This window comes from Mustela erminea, chromosome 8, assembly GCF_009829155.1.
Source record: "Mustela erminea isolate mMusErm1 chromosome 8, mMusErm1.Pri, whole genome shotgun sequence".
In the NCBI taxonomy this organism is placed as follows: domain Eukaryota; kingdom Metazoa; phylum Chordata; class Mammalia; order Carnivora; family Mustelidae; genus Mustela; species Mustela erminea.
In genome coordinates this window covers 89,101,536-89,124,725 of record NC_045621.1, presented here as the reverse complement: position 1 = coordinate 89,124,725, position 23,190 = coordinate 89,101,536, and the positions used below count along the sequence as shown (strand labels likewise).

The following is a 23,190-nucleotide window of genomic DNA, read 5'->3' as shown; positions in this document are numbered from 1 at the left end:
GTTTACACACTTCAAAGCACTCACCAAAGCACATACCCTCCCCAATGTCCATAACCCCACCCCCTTCTCCCAAAACCCCTCCCCCCAGAAACCCTCAGTTTGTTTTGTGAGATTAAGAGTCACTTATGGTTTGTCTCCCTCCCAATTCCATCTTGTTTCATTTATTCTTCTCCTACCCACTTAAGCCCCCATGTTGCATCACCACTTCCTCATATCAGGGAGATCATATGATAGTTATCTTTCTCTGCTTGACTTATTTCGCTAAGCATGATACGCTCTAGTTCCATCCATGTTGCCGCAAATGGCAAGATTTCATTTCTTTTGATGGCTGCATAGTATTCCATTGTGTATATATACCACTTCTTCTTGATCCATTCATCTGTTGATGGACATCTAGGTTCTTTCCATAGTTTGGCTATTGTGGACATTGCTGCTATAAACATTCGGGTGCACGTGCCCCTTTGGATCACTACGTTTGTATCTTTAGGGTAAATACCCAATAGTGCAATTGCTGGGTCATAGGGCAGTTCTATTTTCAACATTTTGAGGAACCTCCATGCTGTTTTCCAGAGTGGCTGCACCAGCTTGCATTCCCACCAACAGTGTAAGAGGGTTCCCCTTTCTCCGCATCCTCGCCAGCATCTGTCATTTCCTGACTTGTTGATTTTAGCCATTCTGACTGGTGTGAGGTGATATCTCATTGTGGTTATGATTTGTATTTCCCTGATGCCGAGTGATATGGACCACTTTTTCATGTGTCTGTTGGCCATCTGGATATCTTCTTTGCAAAAATGTCTGTTCATGTCCTCTGCCCATTTCTTGATTGGATTATTTGTTCTTTGGGTGTGGAGTTTGCTAAGTTCCTTATAGATTTTGGACACTAGCCCTTTATCTGATATGTCGTTTGCAAATATCTTCTCCCATTCTGTCAGTTGTCTTTTGATTTTGTTAACTGTTTCCTTTGCTGTGCAAAAGCTTTTGATCTTGATGAAATCCCAATAGTTCATTTTTGCCCTTGCTTCCCTTGTCTTTGGTGATGTTCCTACGAAGATGTTGCTGCGGCTGAGGTCGAAGAGGTTGCTGCCTGTGTTCTCCTCAAGGATTTTGATGGATTCCTTTCGCACCTTGAGGTCCTTCATCCATTTTGAGTCTATTTTCGTGTGTGGTGTAAGGAAATGGTCCAGTTTCATTTTTCTGCATGTGGCTGTCCAATTTTCCCAGCACCATTTATTGAAGAGGCTGTCTTTATTCCATTGGACATTCTTTCCTGCTCTGTTGAAGATTAGTTGACCATAGAGTTGAGGGTCTATTTCTGGGCTCTCTATTCTGTTCCATTGATCTATGTGTCTGTTTTTGTGCCAGTACCATGCTGTCTTGATGATGACAGCTTTGTAATAGAGCTTGAAGTCCGGAATTGTGATGCCACCAACTTTGGTTTTCTTCTTCAATATCCCTTTGGCTATTCGAGGTCTTTTCTGGTTCCATATAAATTTTAGAATTATTTGTTCCATTTCTTTGAAAAAGATGGATGGTACTTTGATAGGAAGTGCATTAAATGTCTAGATTGCTTTAGGTACCATAGACATTTTCACAATATTTATTCTTCCAATCCAGGAGCATGGAACGTTTTTCCATTTCTTTGTGTCTTTCTCAATTTCTTTCATGAGTACTTTATAGTTTTCTGAGTATAGATTCTGTGCCTCTTTGGTTAGGTTTATTCCTAGGTATCTTATGGTTTTGGGTGCAATTGTAAATGGGATTGACTCCTTAATTTATCTTTCTTCTGTCCTGTTGTTGGTGTAGAGAAATGCAACTGATTTCTGTGCATTGATTTTATATCCTGACACTTTACTGAATTCCTGTACAAGTTCTAGCAGTTTTGGAGTGGAGTCTTTTGGGTTTTCCACATATAGTATCATATCATCTGCGAAGAGTGATAGTTTGACTTCTTCTTTGCCGATTTGGATGCCTTTAATTTCCTTTTGTTGTCTGATTGCTGAGGCTCGGGCCTCTAGTACTATGTTGAATAGCAGTGGTGATAATGGACATCCCTGCCGTGTTCCTGACCTTAGCGGAAAAGCTTTCAGTTTTTCTCCATTGAGAATGATATTTGCGGTGGGTTTTTCATAGATGGCTTTGATGATATTGAGGTATGTGCCCTCTATCCCTACACTTTGAAGAGTTTTGATCAGGAAGGGATGCTGTACTTTGTCAAATGCTTTTTCAGCATCTATTGAGAGTATCATATGGTTCTTGTTCTTTCTTTTATTGATCGGTTGTATCACATTGACTGATTTGCGGATGTTGAACCAACCTTGCAGCCCTGGAATAAATCCCACTTGGTCGTGGTGAATAATCCTTCTAATGTACTGTTGAATCCTATTGGCTAGTATTTTGTTGAGTATTTTTGCATCTGTGTTCATCAAGGATATTGGTCTATAGCTCTCTTTTTTGATGGGATCCTTGTCTGGGTTTGGGATCAAGGTGATGCTGGCCTCATAAAATGAGTTTGGAAGTGTTCCTTCCATTTCTATTTTTTGGAACAGTTTCAGGAGAATAGGAATTAGTTCTTCTTTAAATGTTTGGTAGAATTCCCCCGGGAAGCCGTCTGGCCCTGGGCTTTTGTTTGTTTGGAGATTTTTAATGACTGTTTCAATCTCCTTACTGGTTATGGGTCTGTTCAGGCTTTCTATTTCTTCCTGGTTCAGTTGTGGTAGTTTATATGTTTCTAGGAATGCATCCATTTCTTCCAGATTGTCGAATTTGTTGGCGTAGAGTTGCTCATAGTATGTTCTTATAATAGTTTGTATTTTTGGTGCTGGTTGTAATCTCTCCTCTTTCATTCATGATTTTATTTATTTGGGTCCTTTCTCTTTTCTTTTTGATAAGTCGGGCCAGGGGTTTATCAATTTTATTAATTCTTTCAAAGAACCAGCTCCTAGTTTCGTTGATTTGTTCTATTGTTTTTTTGGTTTCTATTTCATTGATTTCTGCTCTGATCTTTATGATTTCTCTTCTCCTGCTGGGCTTAGGGTTTCTTTCTTGTTCTTTCTCCAGCTCCTTTAGGTGTTAGGTTAGGTTGTGTACCTGAGACCTTTCTTGTTTCTTGAGAAAGGCTTGTACCTATATTTTCCTCTCAGGACTGCCTTTGTTGTGTCCCACAGATTTTGGACTGTTGTATTTTCATTATCATTTGTTTCCATGATTTTTTTCAATTCTTCTCTAATTTCCCGGTTGACCCATTCATTCTTTAGAAGGATGCTGTTTAGTCTCCATGTATTTGGGTTCTTTCCAAACTTCCTTTTGTGGTTGAGTTCTAGCTTTAGAGCATTGTGGTCTGAAAATATGCAGGGAATGATCCCAATCTTTTGATACTGGTTGAGTCCTGATTTAGGACCGAGGATGTGATCTATTCTGGAGAATGTTCCATGTGCACTAGAGAAGAATGTGTATTCTGTTGCTTTGGGATGAAATGTTCTGAATAGATCTGTGATGTCCATCTGGTCCAGTGTGTCGTTTAAGGCCTTTATTTCCTTGCTGATCTTTTGCTTTGATGATCTGTCCATTTCAGTAAGAGGAGTGTTAAAGTCCCCTACTATTATTGTGTTATTGTTGATGTGTTTCTATGATTTTGTTATTAATTGGTTTATATAGTTAGCTGCTCCCATGTTGGGGGCATAGATATTTAAAATTGTTAGATCTTCTTGTTGGACAGACCCTTTGAGTATGATATAGTGTCTTTCCTCATCTCTTATTATAGTCTTTGGCTTAAAATCTAATTGATCTGGTATAAGGATTGCCACTCCTGCTTTCTTCTGATGTCCATTAGCATGGTAAATTCTTTTCCACCCCCTCACTTTAAATCTGGAGGTGTCTTCGGGCTTAAAATGAGTTTCTTGGAGGCAACATATTGATGGGTTTTGTTTTTTTATCCATTCTGATACCCTGTGTCTTTTGACAGGGGCATTTAGCCCATTAACATTCAGGGTAACTATTGGGAGATATGAATTTATTGACGTTGTATTGCCTGTAGGTGACTGTTATTGTATATGGTCTCTGTTCCTTTCTGATCTACCACTTGTAGGATCTCTCTTTGCTTATAGGACCCCTTTCAATATTTCCTATAGAGCTGCTTTGGTATTTGCAAATTCTTTCAGTTTTTGTTTGTCCTGGAAGCTTTTAATCTCTCCTTCTATTTTCAATGATAGCCTAGATGGATATAGTATTCTTGGCTGCATGTTTTTCTCGTTTAGTGCTCTGAAAATATCATGCCAGCTCTTTCTGGCCTGCCAGGTCTCTGTGGATAAATCTGACGCCAATCTAATATTTTTACCATTATGTTACAGACTTCTTTTCCCGGGCTGCCTCAGGATTTTCTCTTTGTCACTGAGACTTGTAAATTTTACTATTAGGTGACGGGGTGTGGGCCTATTCTTATTGATTTTGAGGGGCGTTCTCTGAACCTCCTGAATTTTGATGCTCGTTCCCTTTGCCATATTGGGGAATTTCTCCCCAATAATTCTCTCCAGTATACCTTCTGCTCCCCTCTCTCTTTCTTCTTCTTCTGGAATCCCAATTATTCTAATGTTGTTTCGTCTTATGGTGTCACTTATCTCTCGAATTCTGCCCTCGTGGTCCAGTAGCTGTTTGTCCCTCTTTTGCTCAGCTTCTTTATTCTCTGTCATTTGGTCTTCTATATCACTAATTCTTTCTTCTGCTTCATTTATCCTAGCAGTGAGAGCCTCCATTTTTGATTGCACCTCATTAATAGCTTTTTTGATTTCAACTTGGTTAGATTTTAGTTCTTTTATTTCTCCAGAAAGGGCTTTTATATCTCCTGAGAGGGTTTCTCTAATATCGTCCATGCCTTTTTTGAGCCCGGCTAGAAGCTTGAGAATTGTCATTCTGAACTCTAGATCTGACATATTACCAATGTCTGTATTGATTAGGTCCCTAGCCTTCGGTATTGCCTCTTGTTCTTTTTTTTGTGTTGAATTTTTCCGTCTTGTCATTTTGTCCAGATAAGAGTACATGAAGGAGCAAGTAAAATACTAAAAGGGTGGCAACAACCCCAGGAAAATATGCTTTAACCAAATCAGAAGAGATCCCAAATCGTGAGGGGGGAGAAAGGGGATAAAAAGAGGTTCAAAAAGGAAGAAAACAAAAGGAAAAAAAAAGAAAAGAATAGAATTAAAAAAAAGAAAGCAAATAAAGAAAAATATAAAAAAGAAAAAAATATATATATTAGATAAACTAGTTAAAAAACGTTAAAAAAGAAAAGGGTAAAAGTTAAAAAATAAATTTACCAGAAGGCGAGGAAAAAAAAAATGAAAAAGAAAAAAATTAAATTAACTGCAAGACTAAAAAAAATCACAGGGAGAAAGCCATGAGTTCCGTGCTTTGCTTTCTCCTCCTCTGGAATTCTGCTGCTCTCCTGGTATTGAAACCGCACTCCTTGGTAGGTGAACTTGATCTTGGCTGGATTTCTTGTTGATCTTCTGGGGGAGGGGCCTGGTGTAGTGATTCTTAAGTGTCTTTGCCCCAGGCGGAATTGCACCGCCCTTACCAGGGGCCGGGCTGAGTAATCCGCTAGGGTTTGCTTTCAGGAGCTTTTGTTCCCTGAGCGCTTTCCGTAGAGTTCCGGAGGATGGGAATACAAATGGTGGCCTCCTGGTCTCCGGCGCGGAGGAGCTGAGAGCCCGGGGCCCCACTCCTCAGTGCGCCCTCAGAGAACAGCGCCCAGTTACTCCCGTCTGCCTGACCTCCGGCTGCGCTCCGAGCTCACCGAGCCTGTGGCTGGTTCAAGGTAACACCGAGCTGTGATCCTACTGTCGGCTCTATCTCTGTAGCCGATTTTCCCGTTCCAATACCCGCAAGCTCTGCGACACTCAGACACCCCCAATCCTTCTGTGACCCTGCGGTACCTGAGGCCACACTGACCCCGGGTGGGCTTTGCCCCGGTTTAGCCTCTGGAGCGATGTCCCTCAGTGGAACAGACTTTTAAAAGTCCTGATTTTGTGCTCAGTTGCTCTGCTGCTTGCCGGGAGCCGGCCCCTCCCCCCGGGGTCTATCTTCCCGTCGCTTTGGATCCACTTCTCCGCCGGTCCTACCTTTCAGAAAGTGGTTGTTTTTCTGTTTCTAGAATTGCTGTTCTTCTTCTCTTCGATCTGCCGATGGATTTGCAGTGTTTGCAATCTTTAGACAAGCTATCTAGCTGATCTTTTGCTAGCTGAAATAGTCTCAGCCTGCTACTTCTCCGCCATCTTGACTCCTCCTCCTTAGTGGTGGTTTTGAGGGATGTTCTGAGGATTGAGGACTGCTTCAGGATTTTCACTGATTGTGTAAGCACCTATTCATTTGCATTTGATCTTTTCATGCTTAAAATAATTAGAATTGTCTCTGCTAATGTAAATGTGTTATGATCAATACACTACATTAAGGGTGATTGAAACTTAGGCAACTGTGATCCTATTTTCCTCCAAACGTATGTATGTATGCATGTATGCATACATGCAAATATGTATGTATATATGTGTAGATTGCATTTTTTATGGCATGCCATCACTTTTCAAGTGGTTGCCATACCAGTGTAAAGGCTGCACACATACACACACATACACACACACACACACACAACTTCACTCACCTCGAGGCTTCTCTCATTTATCCAGAGGATCTCTTGATCATGAGACCCAGCATTTAATACAAAGTTAGAATTAAAAACAAAATACTAATATATATATATATATACACACACACACACACACACATATATATATATATATATATATATATATATATATTTTATCAAAGTGGAGCCTCCTGGATTATTGATTTAAAAATATTTGTGCTACCATTTAGACTTAAAATTTTAACAAAGTAGTGATCTAATGTCATAGTCCTCAGTAAGCACATGACAAGAAAGTTGAAGAGATGGCAAGACAGTGACCAGAGAGGGAACACTAGCAGAAATAAAAAGCCATTGCTATAACAAAATGGAGACACAAAGGGCACTGTAAAAAGCAGTCATCATAACTTCAAAAATTATGGTACTGAGAGACATTTAAAGGACAACACTCTCCACATGGACATCATTTCCTTAAGGATCATTCCACTATATGTGATTATGAAGACCCAAGTAAAGACCTAAACTTAACTAATTTGGGGGCAACAATCTAAGTTTATAAAGTCATGTATAAATTATTTATTATTTAAATAAGAAGCAATTAAATTATTCAGCATATTTCAAAAATAAAACAAAGGTATGTCTGTTAGAAAGCTTTTCAATAAAATTGTTAAAGAGATTGATATTTAATTAGTTTAGCTCCAGTTACCTGGAAAATTAAATAATGAAATGAATTTCACTCCCCAGTGATGCTGGATAAGATGAAACGTTATTTTATGTGGATTTCTGTTGGACTAAACAACACACCTATTACTAGGAGAAACTTCTTAATTCATGTAACAGAAAATATGGTCATCCAAATACTCAGGATCATTAGATCAAAAACTTTCTTTAAGGAATTAGGGAAAGGATCTTCCTAAAAATATACCCTAAAATATGTTTCCCAGGGATCCATAAATTTAATGATTCTATAGCCTGATTCAGTTTCTCATTCGCATTATCACAAAACAAAACAAACAAAAAACCCCTGAATACTGAGAAAAATAGCTGGTACATTTTGCAGGCAAATTTCACCTGTTGAAGTCTTACAATATTGCTGATGTTGATGTTGCTAATTAATAAACAAAAAATCTATTCTGAAGCAGAGGCTGCTGGCAAAATGTTTGATTTTAACAACATACTTTTGCACGACCTGCCATCACTTCCCAAGTTGAAGCCGGTCCTGCAGCGACAGGTCCGTGTTTTGTAACTGCTGCTGAGCAGACAGATGTGTGAGCATCCCCCGGGCATTCCATATGGATCCACTTCACATGCATGGCTTCTGACTACGAGAAATAAAAAACAGCACACTTGAAAATTTCCAAAGACAAGATAATTATGAACATCAGCGGTATGTTGAAATGTTTGCAGTGCAAGGAGAGGGAATCCTACCACAAATCTTTATACTCAGCTATCTATTACCATAATCAATTGGAAAAAGAGCTTTAACCTCACAGAAATAGAGGTGGGAATTTGCCAAAGTCCTCCTAAAAATATGGTTAAGAAAACAATTCTGTTTTTATATGAATTTAAACTGTTTACATGTAAGTAAAATATGTTATATGATTTTTTAGATGCATGCTTGTTCTTTTTCAAATTACATATTTCTGCATTGCAGAGAAAAAATAAAAATAAAAATACATGTTTCTCACAAAGATAAAAAGATAACTGTAAAAATATGCCAGGTTAGGTCATTAAGCAGAGAAAGTATTTCTTTTGAAATAATCCATTATATGGGCACTTAACCTAGAAGATATAGGATTCAGTAAATATCTTTATTGAGAAGTCCTGAGACATTTTTTTTAAGTTTTTTAAGTTTTGAGTCCATTGCCATTTTGAGAACTCTACCACAAAGTGAATGTGTGTGTGTGCACACATAAATTTCAAAAGGAGTATGCTAGTTTACATGTGGAGATTAAGACATAGATGGACATTTCACAAGTGTAGAAGTTAGAGAAGGAAAAGTACTGTGTGAAGAGAATGAGAAAAAGGTGAATTAAAGAAAAAAAAGCTATTTGGAATAGTATCGGTAATATTTTATATACTTTTATAATATTTCTTTTATGATCAACACTTGAAATTGTGACAAATAACATGGCAATTTTCTTTTAATTTAATAAACAGTTATGCTTTTAAAAATTGTGACATGTTTGTTTTGTATTCCTGATTTTCTAAATAAAAAGCTCTTTAACCCCCACTCTTGTCTCCCATAGCCTATTTTCAACACAGTAGCCATACTGATTCCTTTAAACAGTCATATGAGATTTGTCTGCTTAATGCTTCCTGAGGACTCCTCATCTCAATAAAAGTGTAAGGAGAAGGTTCTAGAATTATCTCTAGGGCCCTACTTATTAGAGTCCTCCTTTGTTTCTCCAGCCTCATTCTTCTACCTGTTTTGCCCTTTTTCATTCTGCTTTAGACACACAGGTCTCCTTGCTATTCCTTGAAAAATCTAAGCATGTTCTTCTGCATGGGTTTTCTGTTTGCTGATCTCTTTACCTGCCATGGCTGTGCCTTACTTCTTCAATTATTTCAAGTCTTCATTTAATTTCATTATTTCAGTGGGTCTTCCTCTGACCATTCAATATGAAATTGCAAACCACCCTAATCCCGGAGACTTCCTCTATGCTTTATTTTTCTCTATAGCACTCCTAATCTTCTAAAATAATAATAATTTACTTGATCATTTTAAAATTATGTTTTCTCTGCTGGGATGCAAATCTCATATAAGCAAGAATTTTTCAGCTGTTTTATTCACTGCTGTGTCTATAGAATAATGCCTATACAATAGTTTCTGATACACAGTAAATGGTCAATGAATAACTGACAAATAAATAAATCTTAACACCAAACTCTAATAAGGTTACTTACAGAACTCCAAATTTAAATGTACTGTAAACAGATTTGTGAAAATACATTGTCTCAACTAAATCTATGTTAATATTTCAATAATTCTAAAGTAGTTTCAATTTGAAGCACAAAAAAGGGATGAAAATTTGGGGTTGGTTATTCTTGTATGTCACATTATTCTATATATAATTGAACATAAATTGTATAGATGAACAAGGATCACTAACTTACTCTGCAAAAATAACTAGTTTGTGTCTTTAAGAAATAATTAGAAACATTACAACCTCTCATTAAAAGTTATTTTTTAAATTAATTTGTATCAAAGAATAACTAGGGTAAGTTAAGAGATCAAAATGACTGCAATAAAACTGGGTAGATACTGTAAGAGTAACCTGATTTGAAATGTCTTCCAAAATGATACCAAAAACAAACAAACAAAAAAAACTTTAGCATCTTAGCATCTGTCTACACACAGTATGATTGAAAGCTCTTTCCTGAATCTAAATCTAGCCATCATTTCAATTCTGTGGTTGTAGAAACAATTCACTAGGAACTGAACAATTTGTCATTTAGACTTGTGCAGGGAGTGCTATTCCATTTTATCAAGCAGACATGTACACTTTTGCTATCAAAAGAATTTATGACTCACCCACCTTAATTCCATACAAAGTACAAGGACCCTAGCCCATTCAGCCCACCATTTTTTTTTTTTTTTTTTAAGATTTTATTTATTTATTTGACAGAGAGAAATCACAAGTAGATGGAGAGGCAGGCAGAGAGAGAGAGAGGGAAGCAGGCTCCCTGCTGAGCAGAGAGCCCGATGCGGGCCTCGATCCCAGGACCCTGAGATCATGACCTGAGCCGAAGGCAGCGGCTTAACCCACTGAGCCACCCAGGCGCCCCAGCCCACCATTTTAAAGGCAATGAAGAAGTCTTGTGTCTTACCTGTTGGTTGAGTTCTTTTTTGATAAATTCGGATTCCTCGAGCGTTTTCCATTTTAATTAATGAATGAATATCTGTGCCATTAAATCGGTTTATCCTTATGATATTGAAGTTATCAGAATTGGTTGCATATAAATAGTCTTCAAACACAGTTATGCCATAAAGATGTCTGACCTATATGGAGGGGCAAAAATAACTATGATTTTTAATTATGCTGCTTTCAACTTGAAAGAAAAACTGATTGCTATTTACTACTGCGGGAAAATTCCCATAGTAGGAGAGTCACACACAAATCATCATTTATTTTCTCTCAAAGAATTAAACATTTCACTAATTTAAATTTTTTCTCTGAAAAGAAAACATTATGCAGTAGTAGATAAAGCAGTTCCAAATGTGTGGAGAATTTTATTCATGATTCATTAAGAAAACATGTTTAGTAACTACTTTTCAAAGGCAAGTGAGAACAAAACTTCCAAGCATGCTCCATAAGACGCTTATAGCAGTGTTATATAAAATTTGAGATTTTTTTATGGACTGCTTGTTCATATAGTCAGGAGATACAAAATCTAAAGTATAGCTCTGGCTATGTAAAGACTGATGAGAAAACACCTTTAAAATTTATAAGTTCAAATATATATATATATATGTATATATATATATATATATATATATATATATATATAAAATCCCACTCTTTTTTTAAACATTTTATTTATTTATTTGACAGAGAGAGATCACAAGTAGGCAGAGAGGCAGGCAGAGAGAGAGGAGGAAGCAGGATCTCCACGGAGCAGAGAGCCTAATGCGGGGCTCAATCCCAGGACCTTAGGATCATGACCTGAGCAGAAGGCAGAGGCTTTAACCCACTGAGTCACCCAGGCACCCCTTAAATCCCACGTTTTTAAGCCACTAGTTACATTTAGATGAATACTTTTCCCAGAATGGCAAACAATAAATAATGAAACTATGTATTTGGAATAATTTTTTTTAAAAAGACAGCACTTTACTCAGAAATCACATGTTTCTAAAGCCTACGCATACTGAAAATGTAACTAATGGCACTTGAACAATATAACTCTCCTAGGCAGAGGTCCAGGGAATTGAGTGGAGGGATGGACATCTTGCAGTCATGGCAAGTTTTGAGTAAAGCAGAGGAAGATTGAGTTGGCTCATTTTCTCATACATGCTAAGTACAATGCTTTTTCCTCCTATTATAGTTAATTTAAAATGTTTCTGTGTCAGGGTGGGGTGGGGTTATAATTTGATTTGCTGTAGAGATTCTGTTGGAAAAATCTTTCACAATTCTTTGGCATTAATATGGTACTTTTAGTGTAGATTTGTAGCTAAGAGAATTTGAAAAAGTATGTACGGTTTGATTGTAGGAATTTATTTTTTTTTTTAGTATTTTATTTATTTGAGAGAGAGAGAGCAATGTGGGGGAGGAGCAGAGGAGGAAGGTGAAGCAGAATCCCACTAACCAAGGAGCCAGACTGGGGGCTCATCCCAAGACCTTGATCATGACCTAAGCCAAAAGCAGACACTTAACCAATTGAGAAATGTAAGATAGGAATTAATGAGGAGCCCAAAATAAAACCCAAATAATGTTTTCCAGCGTAAGGGTCATTCCCCAGTGTGTGTGTGTGTGTGTGTGTGTGTGTGTGCACAAGCGCGCATGTGAGTGGGAGTGTGAGTGTGTGTGCATGCACAGGTGCATGTGCCAGAGACAAGGGGTGGGGGTGTCATGTGTTCATTTACTAATATCATTTGCACATAAGCAGACATCATATTCCCTAGATAAATCCAAACCCAAATTTGACTTGAGCAAAACTGTTTCCTTATAAAAATTGCAAGTAAACTCAATGTTTCCATCACAATTAATCTCATGCCTGTTTTGCCCAAAGTTTGGAGCCAATCATCTGGGAGTGTGGCTGTGGCATACCTACATTGCTCTTTACATAATCGCCAATCCACACCCAAGAGGGAAAAGCACAGCCACAGAAGGGGCAATTGGGCAGGGAAGAAAAGATGTTCACACGGTAAAGATGAAATTGTATTCAATGTCCCTGTTCCTTCCTTCAGAAGAGACTGTTTTCCATAAAGTAAGTACACTGTTGCTTGCTCTGCTACTCCTGACACAGGCGGGAGGAGTTAGAGCTGTGGCTAGACCATTCTGCCTACAGCCCAGATATTTAGAAAAAAATGTATCTGTGTTGGATGACTTAGTGGCCCAGTAAGCATATGTTTAGGGAATCAGAAAAGAAAAAAAAAAAAAAGAAGAAAGAAAGAAAAGAAACGAAAAAAATGAACAATTGAAAACCAAACATTAGAAAACTTTTTAAAAGTAATCAGGAGGAAAATTATTTGAATTTTTTATCCTTGTTTCAAAGCTTAGAGTTTTAATTACATGTAGGTAAAAAGATGACCTATCATAATCATTTTAGAGATTAGATCATCTAAAAGTCATAACTAAGGCTTTTCAAAGAAATTAAGTTTTTTAGGCAAAAGAATGAAAGATATAACTGGCCTCAACTCTACTATTGCACACCTTTCTTTCTTTTTTTATTTTATTTATTTATTTATTTATTTATTTATTTATTTATTTTATTCCCAGCTTGGTGCATTTGTCTGTCAAAGAAGGAAAAAGAATTTTTGTTAAAACTGATTAGAAAGGGAAGGTAACTTTAAGGGATCATTACAGAATACTTTTATCTTGGATTGCAAAAGAAAGAAAAGGGATTCACATATTTCGTCTCCATAGAATAAGAATCTCACAAGAAATTAGTGCAATCACTGAGGTAAAATTGAATTTGAGAAAGTACATTAGCAAATAAGCTTATTTCTACTTAGAGATCTCCTTTAAGTGTCTACTGAGTGTTATCTGCAAAACCTTGTAATTCAGTAAGGCAAAAACTATACAGATGGGAATGATCTTGACCTCTGTGACTTTCACAGAATTCTCATTCTAAGAAGCACTTGAATATATCAAAAGGCAAAATTTAGTTCAACCTTTGAAAATAATAAAACTATTTTTTCTGAGCAGTCATTTGCTTTTGTTAGCACAGTATCTCCAAGGCCACATGGGATAGATGATAGTATAGCTCCTTATAAATAAACTACTTAAATTAGATTTTAGTAAGTTTTACTTTTAATAGGTCAAAACATCTGTCTTAGTCTAATTCTTTTCTTACAAGTGTGGCACTTTTGCTTTTGCTTATTGTTTTTATTTTATTTTTGTTGCCTTTTGTTTTGTGTGCTTTGCTTTTAATAGAGCAAAGGAGGAAGTCAGAGGCATTATGGAATGCACTGTGAAAAGAACATTCTCCCATATAGGAAATACATCACAATCTTTACGACCCTTTGCAGCTTGACTTCATAAGACGTTTTCAACATTCCAATTCAAATTTTAGGTCTTCTTGCTAGTATGACGCCATTCATTTTATCACCTTAGCTGCATTTTCTAACAAAATTGTACTTACTTGTCTGCCTTGAATGATAGTATGTCTGTTTTTTCCTTGATAGTCCACCACTTCCACACAGTCCAAGTAAAGATCTACCCAGTAAACCAATTTGTTGACTAGGTCTAGTGCCAGTGCAGCTGGCTGCTCTGTCTTTGAATCAATTATCCTTGTTCTGTTCAGCCCATCCATGTCACATCGCTCCACTTTGGCCACATTCCCGTAGTCAGTAAAGAAAAGTTTTCTGTTGAAAGAAAACTAAATGTTAAAGGCGGGGGGGGAGCATATTCAATACAACCATCTGTAAAAAACAGAACTTTTCCTTCTAATTTATTTCAGTGGTTACATCTGTTAGCTTCCCATAACCATTTCCATATAATATCACTCATAAACAGAGAAATCTGCTAATGAATATTGCAGGGCATAAGGGAGCAGGTTAACCAACAACTGTAAAATTTCCCCAAAATGGATGATTATGGTGGGTTTATTATTGTATTAGGGGAAATGTTTCTTTAAGCCTCATAGAGCTGATACACAGACACCACAGGAACGCACGCAGCCCATTTGGTATAAGCTTCGGAAGTGAGCCAAGTCACCAGCCCAGGGCACGTGAGCTATCAGGCTTTATCTTCAACCTGCTTTTCAAATTGCCTAGTAATGTCTGTCTCTTATAAAAGCCATTATGTGGAGCTCAATGATGCTATGAGTGGTAGAGAATAGCAAACCTGGAATGGAATTAAGCAGATGGAAAAGCAAATGTGGTGTTTGTAGCAAAGGAAATAAAACATAAATAATCCCCCCAAAACCAATCCCAAATTCTCCCAAATATTCCCAAACCACAAAATTTCATAAAGCAAATGCAGGCCATTACTCCTCATTTTCTCTTTATTTGAAAGAACAAACTAAAAAGCAATGTTGACCTCCAAGACAAAAAATAATCCTTCCGTGAAATACTAATAGTGTCTATCAAAGGTTTAAATACCTCCCAACACCTCAGTGTCTAATGTTTGATTAGTATTCACTATGTTTAGTAAACACAAATCAATTTCAGTTAACCTGACAATATTTTAACAAGATTACCTACTCAGGAGACTAAATTACCTTTGTAAATAGAAGACTATCTTACCTTGACTTAAATACAATCTCAAGAATAATCTGATTTACAGTGACTGAGAAATATTAAGATTACCTAGAGTATAGAATATTTGATTTTACAAACTTGGTGAATTAGTTTTTAGTTACTTTTCTCAACATCCTTGCATTATCTAACAGTATGGGGTATATTTCAAGCTAAACAGTATTATTTAAACTGTAATTTAGCTCTTTCTCCTGCGGGAGGTTTTGACTAATTTTTAAACATTAATGCGTACTGTTCTGTAACAGTGTAAGCCAGATTTTATTCTGAGAAGATATTTTCCTAAAATTCTTGAAAGACCGATTTATCACAGTAAGTTAAAAATTATCTCCAAGTAACATTCTATTCAGGTGAAGAACTTTTCTATTTTAGTAAAGAATAAATAAAAGGGCATAAGGTGCCACATTTTATTGTTATGCTTGACAAACTTCCGCCCCTATGTACTCACTTGCGCTTGCTCTCTCTCTTTTCCTGCTTTCATCTTATATCCTCTTTCATCACTTCAAATCAATTTGCACATAGCTATCCCAAGTTACAAGGAGTACCTAGTTTTCCTATTTCTTACTGTAGAACACTACACACTATTCCTGCTATATGAAGCTCTCTTTTTCATTCTATAAAAAATGTCTCTCCTTTTCTAGTTTCCTTTTCTGACTGGCCTGTTTCACAGAGCTATAGACATGCTGATCCAAGGGTAGGTTTGGAAATAAAGAGTTGGAGGCTCTGGCACACTATGGATAATGTGATATGTATAGACTAGGCATAGTGATATAAAGCAGGTGATTGTGCCAAGTACATGATGTTGAAGAGGAAAGATGAGTCCGGAGTTGGGGACTTCCCGGAAGTCATTTTGAGATGACTTAATTACATGTAATCCCAAAAGGGAAAAAAGAGAAGTGTGCCAAGTCCAGAACCATGGAGAATGAAACCAAATAAAAATCAAAGGCTGTGGTCAGAGAGATAATACAGACTTTCTAGAAGTCTAAGGGAGAGAAGTTCCAGAATAAAAGACCAGAGTGGTTGGCTGGGTCAATCACTTCACAAAAATAATTCAGATTAAGAATATGTTGAATTCAGCATTTGTTAAAATACCAGTAATTTTGAGAAGTTGCTTTGAGAAGTTTAGTTGTGGAGGAAGAGTGAACCAGCTGATGATGAAAGTGGTCGGGGAAAATATGATTTATTTTTCTAAGATTTTCAGTGATATTGATCTATTGCAGGAATGACGAAAGTGATTCTCATATTATTCCAGGTCATAATAAAACTGGTTGAGGTAATGCTCTGAGTAAGATTCAGTCAAAATATAGGGGGAAAAGTATAAATATATGACTTATCAGAGTACCCCTGTTTTAATGAAGAGTAGGAGGACTTTGGGTATGTGAAGAAGAAATAGTAAAGAGCTAGAACTGTAAAGAATGTATTATCTTTGTAACCCCAACACACAGTAAAACAAACAAACAAACAAACTAGTGCCCAGTAGAGACATCAAAGATGTTCCTTATACCAAATTGGTCCTTCTCAAACTTCAGAACACTGACTATGATGAGTTCTGTTCACTTATAATTGAAATGCAAGAAATGGAAGTGTTCACCAGGATAATAGCACTGATACCATAAAACTGTAAGCAGCAAGTACCCATAGTCACATGGTTATATGCATTTTTTGATTTTACTTGTTTTAGTAATTTTTACTCTTAGTTTAAAATCTCCTACTACTGTTACAGAGAAAAGCTTCTCTTTTAGGGCATTCTTTAATTGAGGCACGGTTGTATTGCGATTGAAAACAAAAGTTAAGGTTTCTGTCTGAAATCTAACTAAATTTCATCTGAGATACGGGTTGAAAAATCACTCTTTTCTTTCCTATTAAATATTTGTCCAAATCTTAGAAAAGTAAATAGTACTTTGTGAACCCCACTATGTCACTGATCCGTACCTCTAAGACAGAAGAGGTGGATTATTTTTATTTTACAGAGGAAATAAGCTCAAAGTCCACGTGATCAGCCATTACCAGAGCCATAGCTTGAATGTTTGTCATACCTTTGTTTTTAACTCATTATTTTAAAATAATTTCAAACTTACAGAAAAGTTATAAGAATAGTCGTGTGAATATCTACGTCATTCACTCAGATTCATAGGTTGTTCATCTTTTGTCCCTCTGGCTATTTCTAGTCCTGCTAGTACTCAGGACAGGAAATTGCAAACATTATGACCTGCTACATCTAAACACTCCAGCCTGCATTTTCCTAAGAGCAAGGACCTTCTCTTGCATAACCACGGTACACCTATCAAAATCAGTAATTTCAACACTGAAAAAAAAAAATGTTAACACTGATACAATATATAGCTTTCATTCAAATTATGCTCACTGACTAATAATGTTCTATGTTGTCAAATTCCCCCCCCCTTTTCTTTTCTGATGTAGAGTCTAATCCAGCATCGTATGTTGCATTTAATCATTCTTTTTTTCTCTAGGCTCTTCTAATTCGAATAGCTTTTCAGCCTTCCTTTATTGTTCACAATGTGATTATTTCTGAAGGGTTAATGAGTTGTTTTAAAGAATATCTTCATGATGAATTTGCTTGATTTTTCTCATAATTTTATTATGTTATACCTTTTGAACTGAAATGCCATAGTTTTGTACTTTCTAGTAACTGCTTCTGATCTTGGAAACTCTGGGATAATCTATGCTCTACTCCAGAAAGTCCATAAAAAGTGGAATTTTCCATAAAAAATGGTGGTAGTTTGGAGTCTCATTTACTTCATTTTATTCAGTATTTTTTGAACACTTAACTCTATTAATTTCTAGGTTCTCAGTTACCCTTTCACCATCTTCTCCTACCAGAAAACGAGTTGCTGATGCAGCTTCAAGTACAGCAGAGCCCCCAGTATAGTGCCATGATGAAATTATGGTGGATAGAAGGGACCATTCCAAAATTTGTCTTATACCTCATTCCCTCAGGATTACAATAATGGTATTTTTTCTCTCTCTGTTCATTCCTGTGATATCAATTTTTTTTTATCTTATAGCATGGAAAAAAATTAAATTGTGATTGCTCTTCTCTTGTCTGTCACTTATTTTTTGAATGGCATTCTACCTGATTCCCACTAACACAAAAATTTAAATTAAAATAAAACAATACTGCAACTACTAACTGCATTTCTATGACATATTTAACTATTAGTTCATAAAGGACAGCAATATTTCTATCAAATTGTCCTTTATTCATCCAGTTCATTGTTCTTCTGATTCAGCATCTGTAGTAGGTAGGAGTTTATCATGTTGGCTTCCTTATCTCATCAGATATGGGAAACTGATTTTATCTAACATCTTTGTTGGTTATATGAGTAGCCCTGTTTTACTATAGATATATAAGTTTTACTATAGATATATAAGTTTTATACAGTTGGAGATAGTAAGAAACTTTGAGTGTTGTTGGTAAACTTGCCTGACATAAATCAAAAGTTGCAAAGGGAACCCTCATAGACAGTGATAGAGCACTGTGCTTACAGAGTTATGGCTCCAATCATCCTTACACTTTAAAGCAAAGCAATTGTTATAGGTACTGACATTTTAAACATATATTTTATTTTCTTTAGCTGGTAAAAATAAGACTTTTGCCAGTGATATACATTTTAAATGATGCTTCTGCAGTTTTGTACTTTGTCCAAATGGACAAAGGGGAATTTAAACACATCAGAGTCCTCTCCATCTCTTTTTAACTGCATAGTCAACCTTGGTTTTGTGTCATATTCTTACTCCTAATATTTTGGTAATAGCTTCATGATGGAATTCAGAAATTTTCAGAGTTCTTACAATGAAATTACCTACTATTCATTTTAACTGCTGAAAAATGAGATTACATAACAAGTTTTAGTTTAGGGAGTTGATGAGATGGGAGCAAATAAAAACATATTACCAGATTAAAACAAACAAACAAACAAAAACATTGTTCTCATTAAGTCCTAGGAAACCATTCATATTTTAGCAAAATAATGTGTATTTTCCTTGACAAGGATTATATTCAGAACTTCGTTTTTCAGTCATATTTTTAAAATTGTTACTCACTGGATGTGGTGAAAAAATAATGATACTGTTATGCTGAAAATAAATAAATTTTAAAAAATTAAAAAAAAATTAAAAATAAAAATAATTGTTACTCAAATAATATCAATAGTAATACAACTTTTTTCTTCCATTGTGTATACAAAAAATTGAACAAGAAAGCAATTTTCCACATTATATAGAGTAATTTAAGTACATTCAGAACTAAAGTAGAAATATTAAATATTTAGCATTGTAATTCTAAAGTGCAATCGTAAATCTGAAAGAGTAATGAGTCTTTGGAGTAAGAGCTTTAAATTCAAATTCTATTAGCTCCTGCTACTTAAGGGATGTGGATGATAAACAAACTATTTTCTCTGCCTAGCCAAGACTGTTCAAGACAGTTATTTATTGATTTTTACTTGTTAAGGTTTTTGCTTTCATTGCTTGAAAAATCTCTCTCAAACTTGGTTTTTAGTTCATACATAAACACACAGAAATTAAACTTGACATATAGACTCTGGCTCTCTGCTGGCTACTCTATATTCTGGAAACATTCCCACTAATGATTCCCCTAGAAGTATACATATATTAGACATGTCACTCAATGTGGCTGACCCATTTTACATCCTTATTTACCTCAACCTGCTCCACCCAGATAATGTTCCAGAGAGGGGCAGCTTTAGGTACCAATAGCATCCCTTTCCTTCCTGTTGACAGATAATTAGATCAATGAGGAGCATGCCATAGAAATGAAAACAAATTGTAGGTTTAGCTGAGTCACCAAGATCCTTTCTCTAAATATCTAAACCCAGAAATGTGAAGGCCACCTAGTGGCAGTTGTGCTAACATGGGCAAGAGGAACAGCTGGGGTGAGGATGGGGACAGGGGCAGTGAGAGAGGAGGAATATTGGAATGTGTACATAGAAGTGGGTGAGCCATGAGACAGAAAATCGGAATGAAATGAGCCCTGTAATCCTTGAGTGAGGAATTGGGCCCCACAGAGTCCATCTTTATTTCTTATCTTTAGTTGCATGAACATGTATGATTTTCCATATTATCTCAGGAAATCTCTGTATATTTGAGTTGGCTTTGGTGGGTTTCTATACTTAGAAGTTAAGAGCCATAAGAAACCACTACATTGTTTAATGTTCTATTTAGATCATTCTTGTCCTGAAGATATTGGACAATCAAATATCATACCACTTTTTATTTAGAGTTAACATTAACTCTAAATAAAACAAATGGGAGAAGATATTTGTAAATGACATATCTAATAAGGGGTGAATATCCAAATATACAGAAATACCTAATACACTCAGCACCAAAAAGAAATAGTCTGATCAAGATATGGACAAAGCAGTTGGCTAGATATTTTTCCAAAGAAGACATCTAGATGGCCAAAAGACACAAGATGCTCAAAATCACTAATCATCAGGGAAATGCAAATCAAAACCACAATGAAATATCACTTCGCACCAATTAGAAAGGTTAGTGAAAATGACAAGAAATAACAAGTATTGGAAAGACTGTGAAGAAAAGGGAACTCATGTTGGTGGGAACATAAATTGGTGCAACCACTGTGGAAACCAGTATGGAGTTTTCTCAAAAAATTAAAAATGAAAATGCCATATGATCCAGTAATTCCACTATTGGGTATTATCCACAGAGAATGAAAACACTAATTTGAAAAGGTATATGCACCCCCATGTTTATTGCAGAATTATTTAAAATAGTCAAGATATGAAAGCAACAGAAGTGTCCATCAACAAATGAATGAATAAAGATTATATATTATAATTTATAATATTACCTGGCCATAAAAAAAGAATGAGATCTTGCCACTTCTGACAATAGGGGTAGACCTAGAGGGTATTATGGTAGGTGAAAGAAGTCAGAGAAAGACAAATACCATATGGTTTCACTCATATGTGGAATCTAATACAAAAACAAATGAACAAACAAAAACAGATTCTCTAATACAGAGACAAATTTATGGCTTCAGGAGGGGAGGTAGATGGGAGGGTGGGTAATATAGATAAAGGGACAAACTTCCTCCTTAATATAGATTAAGAGGCACAAACTTCCTCCTAGAAAATAATTATATCATGAAGATGCAGCAGAAGGAATATAATCAATATGATAATATATGGTAATAGATGATGACTATATTTATAATCTTGGTGAGCATTCAGTAATGTACAGGATTGGTAAATCATTATGTTACACACTTGAAACTAATATAACATTGTATATTAATTATAAATAAATAAATAAATAAAACAATCATTTTATGACTTTTATATTTAATCCTCAAAAAACTCCCATCTTGACACTGGGTCACGTTAAAAAAAAAAAAATCAATCTTGCATAAATAGAAAACATCTGCAACCTTTCTTGCAACCTCCCATGAGAAGACAAAGAAGGATACTATTAACGAACAGCATTAAAAAAAAAAAAAATCATCCTTCCGCGGTGCCTGGGTGGCTTGGTCAGTTAAGCATCTGCCTGCGGCTGAAGCCCTGACCAGTCTCCTGGGATTGAGCACCATGTCGAGTTCCCTGCTCAGTGGAGGGCCTGCTTCTCCCTCTCCTCTGCCTCCTGCTCTGCTTACTTGTGCTCTCTATCTCTCTGTCAAATAAATAAATAAAATCTTTTTAAAAAATCGCCTTTCAAAAAAAAAATCGCCTTTCATTTTTAAAAAAACTGAATATATACTCAAAACCATAGATTTCCAAACGTTCTTCCCTAATTCCAACTGGCTAAACTCTCTCACAAACTCAAATACAGCCAACGTCAATCTGTACCTGACCCCAACACTGCCTTGAACTCATCTTTTTTTATGATTTTAACCAAATAATAAAAAATAAGAAACCTTAGTATCTTAGGCTTTCCTTCCATTTGTTTTCCATTTTCCATATTCTGAGAGACAAGATTCAACTCAGCAATTAATAAACCTACCATTGGAAAGAGGGAGTGGTTAAAAAAAGGTAGAGAGGGGGCCCTGGGTGGCTCAATTAATTAGGCATCTGACTCTAGATTTCAGTTCAGGTCATGATCCTGAGATCAAGCCCAGCTTTCCACTCTGCACTGGGCTTCGAGCCTGCTTAAGATTCTTTCTCTTCTTTTTCTTCTGCCCAACCCCACCCCACTGGCACGCACATAATCTCTCTCTCTTGGGGTTTGGGGGGGGGGAGAAAAATAGATCTGCATATTATTTTTTATTATTATTTTTCTCTTTGTCACATAGGTATTTCATCACCTCTTAACACACATTGGGACACAATGGGGGAAAAAAAAAACAAAAACTTAATCATCTCTCTGGGTTGTCAGTGCCTGAGGGTAGAGTATTGGCCCTATCAGGAAGAAAAAGGATGGTCCAAATTGACCTGCTTACTTTCATCAAATCCTCTATTCTCCAAGAAAAGAACCATGTGGTTTATGTTCATTCACTCATTCCTTCTACCCATGGCTCAACTGGACCTGTCACATCTAACTGCCTGGAAGATAATGACACATTTGTCTTCACATTTTCACCAACCAGCAGTCATTATTTTCAGACCATAATTGGAATTCTTAGAAACTCTTCTTTATCTAAGACAAACCTCATCTCTTCCTACCAAACCCCTTCTGATCTGCCCTCTGAAACTCTACTCCATGATCATAAATGCCCCAATATTCTAAGACTATACCCTTCATGTACTTTCCAATGTTTTACCTTTACTGACTGAAACTTAGCACCTCCTGAGGTCATATTTCCCTGCAGTCATTGAAAACGTGGGCTCCTGGGGCACACGGGTGGCTCAGTCAGTTAAGTGTCTGCCCTGGGCTCAGGTCAATATTCCAGGGCCCCTCTCCTCCCTGCTCATGCACTCTGTGACTCACTATCTCACTCATTCTCTCACTCTCTATTATATTTATTTACAATAGATACTCTCTCACTACTATTGTATTTATTTATTAAATAAATAAATCACAACTATAAAAAAGGAGTTTAATTTAGAAGAAAGAAAAGAAGGAAGGAAGGAAGGAAGGAAGGAAGGAAAGAAAGAAAGAAAGAAAGAAAGGAAGGAAGGAAGGAAGGAAGGAAGGAAGGAAGGAA

At 36.3% G+C, this 23,190-nt stretch overlaps 1 protein-coding gene across 4 annotated transcripts in view; it reads right to left on the bottom strand.

The window, feature by feature from the left end:
- LRP1B (LDL receptor related protein 1B) overlaps positions 1-23,190 on the bottom strand; it is a 1,969,831-nt gene that overhangs the window by 828,611 nt on the left and 1,118,030 nt on the right. For all 4 annotated transcript variants that reach the window (XM_032356230.1, XM_032356231.1, XM_032356232.1 and 1 more), the window contains 3 exons: positions 13,934-14,156; positions 10,460-10,631; positions 7,807-7,950 (listed from right to left, as the gene is read on the bottom strand). In XM_032356230.1, the coding sequence (XP_032212121.1) occupies positions 7,807-7,950; positions 10,460-10,631; positions 13,934-14,156 (539 nt within the window). The remainder of the gene's footprint in view (positions 1-7,806; positions 7,951-10,459; positions 10,632-13,933; positions 14,157-23,190) is intronic.